Source organism: Anarhichas minor, unplaced genomic scaffold (genome assembly GCF_050575085.1).
Source record: "Anarhichas minor isolate MPS153535 unplaced genomic scaffold, ASM5057508v1 ptg000024l, whole genome shotgun sequence".
NCBI lineage: Eukaryota > Metazoa > Chordata > Actinopteri > Perciformes > Anarhichadidae > Anarhichas > Anarhichas minor.
Genome location: NW_027466470.1, coordinates 17,256,647 through 17,268,115, shown reverse-complemented (window position 1 = coordinate 17,268,115; position 11,469 = coordinate 17,256,647). Strand labels below are relative to the sequence as shown.

Sequence of the window (11,469 nt, the reverse complement as noted above, 5' to 3'; positions counted from 1 at the left end):
TCCCCCCGTCCGGCCCCGCTGCTATTGGCTCTCGGAGTTGTAGTGCTGGGCGTCTCCTCGCTCCTTCCCATCGAAACCTGGCAAGGGCTGGCCGTATTTGTCCACGCACCAACAGAAGCCTCGCTTTCTGCCTTTGGACGGCCGGCACTGAAAGTGAAAGAAAGGGACAAGGTGAAGGGAGGGGGGAGAAATAAGGAGAGGAGGGGTGGAGGTGGAGGTGGAGGCGAGGGGCAGCTAAATGTGTAAATCCAGTTGAATATGCAGCATTATGAGAAGCCACTTTACTCGATGAAGTAGAACAGCCATAGTTAAGAGGCATTAATGGTCAGATTGTGCTGAGTCGACGCAGCCTTGGTTATCCGACGCAGCCTTGTGGTATTTTGAGCTGCTTTTTATGGTCTACCTCCTGTTACACACACATATAGAGAGACCTTTAAGGTAAACAGAAACCTGGTAAAATATTTGCTTAGTCCCGTTTGTGAACAACTGGGAAGCAAGATCTATTTTCAGAAGCTGGTGGCCAGTGCGAATCATCTGTTGCTGATTATACCCCACAGCTCCAAATTATGGGTACTACAAATGACTTACAGAGTCGGTGGAGCTACCCAAGGGCTGTTATTTTACTGCCAATTTGACTAAAGGTCAACCTTCACTCTAGTAAAACATGCAGCCATTCTTTTCGAGGGCTCAAGCAACGGCGTTGCCGCTCCACAGAGGAGTCGTAGCCGATCGGGAGGGAAGGCGTCCGCATGTAGTTCAATATGTCGGCGGGGTTCGACTGAGAGGACTCAGATCACTGTTGCATAGGAAGTACGGGGGGGGGAAGGAAAAACTGTAGTTGCGAGATGAACGCATCACAAATTGCATGGTAAAAATACCACAGAAATCAAAATTTAAATTTGCAGATTACTGGGGAAAAAACGTGCATCTGCTTCCCGCATAACATCTGTCCTGACATTTACTGTTATTAAGAGCTGTAATAAGGGACGTTCTTGCTTCAAATCATGCAAACGTCCAAATTAAACTGACCAACGTGAAATGTGTGCCACGCCCTTCAGCCCCTCGGGGGCTCAGCGGCGGTGCGCTGAGTTCCGTTCTACATAAACAAAGACAATGAGCCCGGCGTTGTGAGGCTGGTTATGAGATGATTGCAGGCCGAGGCGAACACTTCCATTAAGCAGGAGGGACTGCTATGTTATAAGAAGGGCTGCCTCGGCGGCGATGCAGGGGCGCCGGGAGCCCTAAGTGGCTCCATATGAATGCGTCAGAACCACTCATTTATTACAAGCCGATCGTGGGCTGAACCACGTGAGCGCGGGGATGGCTGCGGCTCTATTTCTGTGCGCGCTTCTCAAAAGTCCAGCAATTATGGGGGGAGCGCGTCGGGTGCCGGCGGCCACCTTGACGTCTGTCTCCCTGGGAGGGTTCCCGTTAAACGGCCATCGTCCCAGCCGTCAACCCCGCTGGGGTTTGGCCCCTGTGGCTCCTGTCTCCAGAGCCAGTGGCTCGGGTCTACCTCACTGGTGTGGTGGTGCAATGATGAGGCTCTAATGACTACCAATGAATGCAGGAAGACAGCTATACGCATCTGTAATTGGGCTGCAGGAGCCCGAAAGCTTGAGTCACTCGACTACAGCATTGGATCTTTATTAATGCAGCATGTAAAAAAAGGAAATGTGGGTTTCCTTCTCATGACCTCTCACAGTTGTAAACAGTGTTTATCAGGTAGATGATATCAAATGATGTGTAGCCTCTCGGGAAATCAATGCACGAACCTGTATTTCAGCGTATACAGTCAATATCATATGATGGTCCTGTGAATGTGCTTTCTTACCTGTTTTTTCTTATAGAAGCCCTTCTTGTCACAGTTTGGTATGCGGAAACCTCTGGGGTTGAGAATGTCTGTAATCTTGAGGCTGCTGAGAATGCTCTCGATCTCTCTCCGACAGGGACCCTGCAGATGAGGGGAAAACATAAGCAGTGACACTTCAACATCTCCAGCTCCGAACTTGTGCGGCTGATGCCATTAGCACGAGCTAACATTTCATTTTGCAGTGTGGTTTGGACATGCATTCTTTGTTTTTGTAAGGGGTGGGTGGGTGGTGGGGGTGTGGGGGGGATAAGGATGTTAACAAATCTGACTCAGGCTGTGTCACACACTGCCCCGGCGTAATACCTAAACAATGGCTGGAGCGATATGAAAGAGGTGACGCACGAGAAATCAATTCATCCGACCGAACTGCGGCGGCTTAACAGTTTGCCAAAGCTGCTTAACACTTCACACAAGGATGGGGGAAGAAAGTGAAATTTGGACGAGCTCAAAGAGGGAGCCAAAAGGCTTGTCCTCAAGTCCAAGTACTCCAGTCACTAATCAAAGCAGCCAGTCAAAGCCCATTACTGGTGTGTGTGCTCACTTCTCTGGCCAGAGAGAAGATCAAAATAGCAGCAGGGCTTCCCAACAGGCACTCACACAGGCCAATCCATCATCCGCTGGCTCCCAGTACACCCGGCACGCGGACGCCTTGTGGCCAAACAACCGCCTGACCCAGGTCAGCCGCAGGGCCGTCGTACCCGCTCGCTGCCACGCCGTTCTGCTGCCAACCACCGGCACCGCGACCCAAAAACATTTCATCACCCGCAATGGGAGAAAAACACCAAAACACAGAGGAAGAGGAGAAAAACATTCCTCCAGTGTGCTCTGAAGAGAGGGGAAAAAAAGAAGAGAAAAAAAAAGCTGGTTGTGGTACTTACATACTCTGGCTCCTGTTTGGTCTCTAGAGAGAAGTTTTGCTGGTCCGTGATGAGGGGTCCCGGGAGCTCCTCCATTTTAAAGCTCTGGGTTCTCTTCTGCTGCTCCCGCCAGAGGACCTCTGACTTGGCAGAGGGGGAAAAAGGGTGAAGCGGAGGTCTCGGGGGTCCCGTGGGCCTGTGGGTGCTGTACGAGGTCTGGAGGCCCGACCCGGTGGAATTTCGCTCCTCGTAGGAAGTCTCAATATTCTCTGCTAAAGTTGGAGAACAACACGTGTTAAATCGCAAAAAGCGGTACACAATCTTCCATTTGAGGCAGGGATTTTATATGGTGATCGAGACATGTGCCACATCGTTCAATCGGTTGGAAAAAACGAACACAAATATGCAAAACGACCACCACCACTTGATTCCAAAAGTGTTAAACCTCGACTAGCTGTAGCCCCAGTCCCTCTCCTTTAAGAACCCGAGATAAACAGTTACATTATCACCTTTCAAATCAACATTTAATCTGATTCAGGGAGGCTCAGGTCTTCACACTGACTTTAAACAACAACAAAAAAAGGAAACAACTTCCTGATATTGAGTTGCACCTCTCCTCTCTTGCACCATCAAATTCTTACTAATAGGCTGAAACAATCTTTCCTCCTCCTAATGCTTCGACCCGTCTCATCCTCCAGCTTCTCTTTGCATGAATGAAGAGAACTCACTGAGTGGATGTGGCTTTGAGCTGGATGTCTGCTCTCATTGTATGCGATGGAACTGAGAGTTGATTAACACTTGTAAAACCAACCATACTCTCTTCTCATCACATCTTCCTTTGGCATTTAGAAGCTCGCAGATTCAACGAGGGAAACAAATAAAACAAAGTCTGCACGTTGCATGCAACTCATTTTTAAAACCGTTCTTGGAGGTGAATAAAAACATATTGGAAAAAAGGTGCACGCGCAACAGTTACCTGGCAGCTCGTTGACCGGAGGAGTCGGTCTGACGGAGAGGCGTTTGTTAGAGCCGTTTGCACAGATCCCGCGTCCCTCCAGCAGCGCCTGCAGAGGTCTCGTCTCACCGGGCTGATGCTGACACGTGAGCCCGGAGCCGCATCTCCCGGAGTACACGCCGCACGGCTGGCCGAAGCTCAGCGCGCAAGTCATGCAGCAGCCGCAGCCCGGCTCGCGGACCCTCTCGGCGCAGTCCCGGGGCAGAGGCTTGCACAGAAGCCGCGCGCCCACGTCGCACGGCTCGCATCTGATGACCGGGCCGAGCGCACCTGACCTCCGCGTGAACGACGCCAGGAGAAAAGTCATGCAAAGTGCGCGAAAACGGGAGTCCATTGCGGCGTCTGGGGAGCGTGCACGGAGGTGGTGTCAAAGTGAGGAAGCAGAGCTGTCCCGCTGCGGTGCTCTCTAATTCACATAACGCCACCGGACAAAACATCTCAATATATAGAGCCCGGGGACTGTAGGCACACCCCCGAGGAGCTCGCGGTCTGCCGATGAATTGCCTCGACTCCGTTATTCCTGTAAAACCATCCGAGCAAGTGCAGAGCAGTAGAACGGCATTTTCAAAATTGATTTTGAATAAAATAAGAAAAAGAACAATAAAAAAACTACAACCCTTCGCTTTAGCTGAGGGATTTAGTAGAGGTCTTAATAGCCTGAATACATTTCAAAATATGATGCATTTGACAGGTGATTAAACACGCTATCAAGGAAGTAATCATGTTAATACACAGCAATGTCTTAATGTGCATCAACTCTCAGTTTCAAGGGCACACGAGTCCAGGCATCTGCTATGCACAGAGTCCTTCATAGGGGGCGCCAATAGTGTGTGTGTGTGTGTGTGTGTGTGTGTGTGTGTGTGTGTCAAGCATTTACAGCTTCCTCAACTGTGATGCAGCTCTAATTTGTCAATGATTCAGTGACACTTCAGTAAACTTAAGAGGCCAAAGTGACTTCATCTGCACAATGAGTATATGAGTATGTGATGGCATTTGTGTGTGTGTGTGTGTGTGTGTGTGTGTGTGTGTGTGTGTGTGTGTGTGTGTGTCCACTGAGCTACCGCACGTGACCCTGCATTGACCTGTATACTGTAAACAGTCATAAACTGTGACCGTTCCACACATTAGATGATGACTTCAAGCTTCGGTACAGTATATAAGCTACAACAGATGACATGTTGAAGAATCCATACAAAACCAGCGGAGGAATGTTACTAAGTACATTTACTGAAGCACTTATGAGAACACATTTGTGGTAGGCCTACTTGAATGCCTTCTTTACCTTTTATTCTATTATTTTGCTCACTACATTTATTTGAGAACTACTAGTTATCCTGCAGCATAATACTTTAAATACAAAACAAATGGTTATTGATTATGCATTTTTATAAATGAAACAATCCAACAGTATGTGAAATCCATTTTGAATATGAAGAGGAGACACTACAGGTGAGTATATTAAAAAAGATGAACCCAGACATCGCCATGAAACTTCCCAAGTTGATTACTTACATTGAGACAATTCTTTTTTATGATACACGTTTTCTGAAAATACATGTTTGACGAGACAGCATCCTATGAAATGTGTGCTGATTTTGGCATCCATTTCCAGACCAGAAATCTGAACATTGGATGAAGACGATCCAAGAGATGAGGTTTTACAGTAAACAGGTTCCATGTACGCCAGAGGAAAGTCACAATACAATTCAGACACAAGTTAAGGTGACCTGCCCCCCCCCCCCCCCCCCCCCCCCCAAAAAAAGCACCTCGTGTATCTGTTCCTCACACATGCAGTGCAGCAGCGGTCTTCTGAACTAGTTGTTAGGACATGTGACATAGCTGGGGCTGCTCTGGCTGCTCGTCAGTGCCACAAAGCAGATATCTTAAAATAAGGACGCATACCACACATGTGAGTGAGAACAAATTCCTGAGTAATTACATCTAAGGCGTTTTTAAAGGTCCACTATAAATGGGTTGCAGATGAGAGAGGCAATGCACCGACACGAAATGTCCAGAATGCCTCTGAAGAATAACGAGGCGAGGTGTACGGTTCCTCTTTGCTTGGAAGCCGATGTCAAATCAGTTGCCAACAACAAGCCCTGGCGTAGTGCCGCCTGTTAACAGACAGGTCTACAGCAGAGCAGTGCTCAGTGGAATGCCAAACATTTGTTTCATAAGCTGAAAAAAAAAAAAAAAAAGCTTGCTGATTTCCCTCCCTCTCCTCCGCTCAGAGCTCTTCGGAGGGGGGGGTCTCTCAGCCACCTGTGCATATTCAGCATAGCAGAGCAGAGCGCCGGGCACGGGGGGCAGTGTACCGGAGGAATGTCGTCCCGCGGAGCAGCCCGCTCAATAAAGAGGGACTGTGAAGAATTTGCTTTTGCACACACACACACACACACACACACACAGGATATTACTGCACGTGTGTTTAACGTGACCCGCTGTCCCAAAAAAAAAAAAAAGAGGCTACGCCGGGCCAACCGCAGCTGCTTGTCAAATCCTAATCCGGAGCAATTTTCCACTGTTTTAAGGTGATTTGGGACGAATCAGATACACTGGCTCGAAGCTCCGAGAGTGGTCTCGCAATGGCTTTTTTTCGGCCAGTAGTGCGCTGTGGCTCATTGGCGACGGTGTTAAGAGCCAAAGCTCACTGGTTGAAAAGCACATAGTCTAATCAGCCTCAGGTCTGCAGGAGAAGGCTGTGTGTGTGTGTGTGTGTGTGTGTGTGTGTGTGTGTGTGTGTGTGTGTGTGTGTGTGTGTGTGTGTGTGTGTGTGCCCCTCATTCTCAAACACCAACCAACTCTTTTCCCATTTTTACATGGAATTTGGGTTGGCAGTGGTGGGGAGGGTCAGTGTGTGTGTGTGTGTGTGTGTGTGTGTGTGGATACATACATATCGTATGTGGGTGTGTTGGAATATGTAGGGAATGTTTGGGAGTGCTGCTGCTGTAGATCACATGATGAGTCTGGTCCGGTCACTGTTATTCTTCACTGTTATTCTTTTTTCTTTGTTTCCCCCCCATAGTCTCACGACCGTCTCTCACATAATTGCCCCTGTCTGAGAGCTTTCTGGAGCAGACTCTCATCACAGCTGAATTGGACGCAACGGCTCCTCTGTTATGATTAATGTGATCATCTTTTCCCTTTGATTCCGCTCCGACTGGCACCCATGCCAAGCTTCGACAGCCATCCGATTATTAGATGTGGTTTTGAATGGAGGACAAAATCAAGAGCCAAAAGGGTGTGTGTGTGGGGGGGGGGGGGGGGGGGGGGGGGGGCAAAGGCCACCTTTCATCTAATTCCAGGGTCGGTTAATTCTTTTTCGTGGACCTGTCATGGTCCCCATTTCTGGAGGCTTGGCCCCCGAAGGCAGTCCAAGGCTGTAATTAGGCCAGAGCGAAGTGGAGGACGGAGAGAGAGGACCTCCACGCTCTCAGCCTGACGGATTGCAGCTCGGAAGTGGGCTGAGAGTGGCGCCGCTCACTTTGTTGATGTGCAGTTTATTTCTGGTGTAGTTTATTTTGTTGGTCTGTTTGAATAAGGATAAGACAATGGGGGTGGGGAAGCATTAGTATTTGACCAGTTGGGAGCCAAAAAGCAGGATGAATCGGTGTGACGTATATTTATTGTCACGACAAACAATAAATCTCCCACACCTCCCACCCACCAGGTGTGCCAGTACCATGGGATGTGATTGACACCCACGACCCACAAGTGGTTGACAAAAGCCTACCGTAAAGCTTGTCTTGAATCAAAGAAAATACCATATCGATATCCACTTTTATGTTGTTAACAGTGTCAAATAACTTCCACTTTGAAGTCTATTATTAGCATGATCAATGGTGGTATCGATGAAGGAGCACTTGAGGTCAAATTCACATCACGCAGGCAGCACTTGACCTCACTGTTGTTCTTTCCACTTCAGTGACCACGACAACGGCCAATTGAGACCCGTCCCTAGCCATACATACATATGCATACATAGGAGTACACTGGGAGTCAGAGAGCACCCGTTAGTGTAGCTTACAACCCTCCAGTTAATGGGTCACCTTTCAGTGCGTGGTTTTGGTTTCTCTCCACGTATGGCACAGAAATGTGCAGCTTTGACACTTAACATACATTTCGAAATGATTCACGAAAAAACAACAAAAAAATACTCAACACAGCATTACTCAAAAACAACTAATGATGCATTGATGATGTTGGGCATCATCTCGACCCGACCCGCACTATTTGAAAGATATGAAAGCCCCACAATTAATCTCATTGCGTTTTTGAGGTTTCGGCATCTGCTAAAAACAAAACTGAGGGGCCTCAAATTGTGCAGCCATGCCAGACATGCACTTTCTATTTTTGCTCCCCAACCTTAATTTCGCCTCAAAAGGGACGAGATGAGCCGTACCCCTCTAATTAAGTGGCCGTAAAAATGCTGCAGAGCTTGGGGGGGATGCTCCGGGAACGAGAATGAGCTCCGTCAGCCTTGATAAACATGCCCTTTCACCTCCACATCATTGGCGAAGTGAAACTTGATTGGCCTCAGCCCACTAGAAGAGACTGGTGTTAATCGGTGACGTTTGCTGCTATTTGTCGAGATGGGCACACTGTATGTGACAGGCTTAATCAGCGTCTGTTACGGGTCCTCGCTCAGGTCAGGAATGTCAACACAATAGCAGTGATTCAATTACAGAGGCTCTTCAGTGGTCCCCCATGTGCGGGTTGACAGTTGGAAAATAAGCCGTCAGGCAATTTCTTGTCTTGTTTTTCTTTTAAAGTACATTCTCACGTATACCAACAATCAGCCAGCAAAAGGCATATAAATCAAGTTTGATGGGCAATTATTGCAGGATGAAGTTGGGCCTACATAGCTGTGTCATGCTCACACACACACTGTTATTACCTGTGTGAAATATCGTCTCCTGACAGGGTTCCTCTGCGGTCTAATAATGTTACTTGGTTTTCTGGACTTTCCCCGGCTTCTTTTTATTTCGTGGCCACTCCGGCGCCAAATAACAGAGGAACACTGGGCTCTGGGCTCTCCGCAGCCGCCACACCTGGGCCTTCGCTTCCTTCCTGCCCTCCCCGGGAATTCTTCACTTTCACCACCTGCAAAGGGACAGTAGTGAGGGGGGGGGGGACTACTCCATTACACCTCTTTCCTCCCTCTTTGGCTAGGCAATGCAATTGTATTCCCCCTGAGCGCCATTAGAGCAACCTGTCCAGGCTTGTGTGGAGGTAAAATCCTCCTTTTTATGGCGCTTCGTAAAAGAGACAGTGGACATGTGTGTGCATATGTACCGAGAGAGAAAGACACTGATGGACAGCCTTGTTAAAGATATCATGGTGATCCACTTAGGTCCGTCACCATTACTGTGTTTCACCTTTAAGTTACACTTCAGACTGGGGAAATAAGCCACGTCTCAATAACCACTGGACTTGACTCTACATGCTCAGGTTCAAAAGTGTTGTGTTGTTAGCGCCCTCTGCTGGCTACAAGTTGAACTGAATATATATATATATATATATCTACAAGGACACTGGTTCCAGCTGAGTTATGTTGTTACTGACCTCTGGACAGTGGTATCTTGGTCTGCTTACTTTTCAAATCCTCCATTGCATCATGAGACGCGCCACAGAAGACACGGCCCGTGGCTGGTACTCAAGCTGCTGTGGCTGAGACTTGAGAGAGGAAAGACCAGGTGTGTCTGGTTCAGCGGTGTGTTTGACCCATTTAACAGCAGCGTACCAGGGGGTCAGTGCAGCCATACTTGATTCAAACCCACAGAACTTTATTAGAAATTCTAGTGGCGACCCAAACGTTTACCAATTATGAAGCCGAATTTCAAGGTAATGTAAGATAAATATACAAAGGGATGCACGAGACACGTGTCTGTTAGACGGAAAGGTGCTAACATGACGTTACAAAACATTTCACTGTGTGAACGGGCAAAAAACATGTAAAACATTAATAACACAGGTAATGCTGTCAGAGAGAGCAGAATGAGATTTAAAAGAAACAAAAAGCTACTGCAGAGGAAACAAACGCAGAACACAGTATGTTGACGAAAAAGTTCGTCATTTAGGCGAATGTGCTTACCCGCCATCTTGTTAAAGTAAGTTGAGGGTCGCTAACCACCACTGTTTGGTAAATATGAAGCTGAGCTAGCTTACTTAGCAGAAATACTGGAAACGGCTAGCTGTGTAATAACATACACCCAACTTGTCTAAAGTCTCACGGTGCATCTCTAGGGAGCCAAGTCCACATCATTTGAAAAAAAAATTGAAACTGAACGTCCACATTTTGGTCTTGAACTTTGAAAAATACAGCAATGTATTCAAACAAAAAATAAGTGAAGGAGAAGTTTTTGGGGGGTTGAATATAACTTTGATTCAGTTCTGGTATTGTTTTATATTCGTGGCTGGTTCCTTCTGAAGCTTCCTTCAGGATAGATGGCGCTCAGAGTCTCCTAGTTTTTTTTCCACTGCATTGTGAATATGGTGTATGGAAAGCATTGAGTCATAAGTCTCCTGAAGGCAACGTGGTTGAGTAAGGTTGTCAGCCTTCTTTGTTATGCTGTCACTCATAATTACACGCCCCTCTCAGGTGATGCCACGCCCCCAAGCCAGATCAAGGCCATAACTCTGAAACTGAAAATGAAAAACTATTTAAAAAAATGATCTGAATCTGAAAATATTAAATCTGCAACTGACCTCAAATATCAATATATATATATATATATATATATATATATATATATATATATAAACATCGAACAAAAAGTTCGGAAATTAGTGTTTGGTAGATTATTTCTCTGTTGTAACAATGCTTCTTGGCAATAAATATTATACCGTTGGAAAGCCTGTTTATTTACCTTTCAAACGGTGCCCCATTTGTAAGGAACATGCATTTGTGGGATGAGCAGCACAGCTGAGTATGTGGGTTGCACCCATGAAAAAGTTGCCAAATCTTCTCTGCCAATGCCAAACAGCGTATTCTGCTGTTGCTGTCGACTCTTGTTTGGTGGATTGGATGATTGAAGTCTATCATTTACAAGGAAGAAACAAGACATATTGGCAATTTTAGAATTTATTCATTTAACAAACAGGAGCCTCAGTAGTGTGTGGAAGAACCATACACAGCCACACCAGCCTGGCACCTCCTCCTCATGCTGGTCACCAGCCTGCTCACACACTGCTGTGGGATGGCATTCCACTCCTCAAGCAGGATTTGTCGCAAGTCAGCCAACATGGTTGTATTGGTCACTCTAGCACGAACAGCACGCCCAAGCTGATCCCACAAGTGTTCAATTGGGTTGAGGTCAGGACCATTCCATCCTCTCTCCCAAACTCTGGAGGTAGTCTCTGATAAAGCCCGCTCTGTGGGGGCGAGCGTTGTCATCTTGGAGGATGGAGTTCGGTCCCAGACTGTGGAGAAATGGGATTGCCACTGGTTGCAGAATCTCATCTCGATATCTCTCTGCATTGAGATTGCCTCCAATGAAGACAAGCCTCGTTTTTCCAGTGATGGAGATGCCGCCCCACACCATCACACTGCCTCCACCAAAAGGTGTTACTCTATCGGTGCAGCAATCAGCATAGCGTTCTCCCCGTCTTCTCCACACTTTGACCCTATAAGATCTAACTTCCTGAGGCAGAATCTGGACTCATTGCTGAACATAACGTTCCTCCACATGTTCAGGCAGAGAAGATTTGGCAACTTTTTCATG

General features: G+C 47.2%; 1 protein-coding gene across 1 annotated transcript; it reads right to left on the bottom strand.

Annotated features, from left to right (window-relative positions):
• Nucleotides 1-21: 21 nt before the first annotated feature.
• Nucleotides 22-4,082, bottom strand: LOC142956533 (insulin-like growth factor-binding protein 3). The gene is made up of 4 exons (XM_076098166.1): nt 3,707-4,082; nt 2,752-3,002; nt 1,835-1,954; nt 22-147 (listed from the first exon to the last, which is right to left on the bottom strand). Exons 1-4 carry the CDS (start codon nt 4,077-4,079, stop codon nt 22-24), a joined length of 870 nt encoding a protein of 289 aa, XP_075954281.1. The 5' UTR covers nt 4,080-4,082.
• Between the last annotated feature and the right edge of the window lie 7,387 nt (nt 4,083-11,469).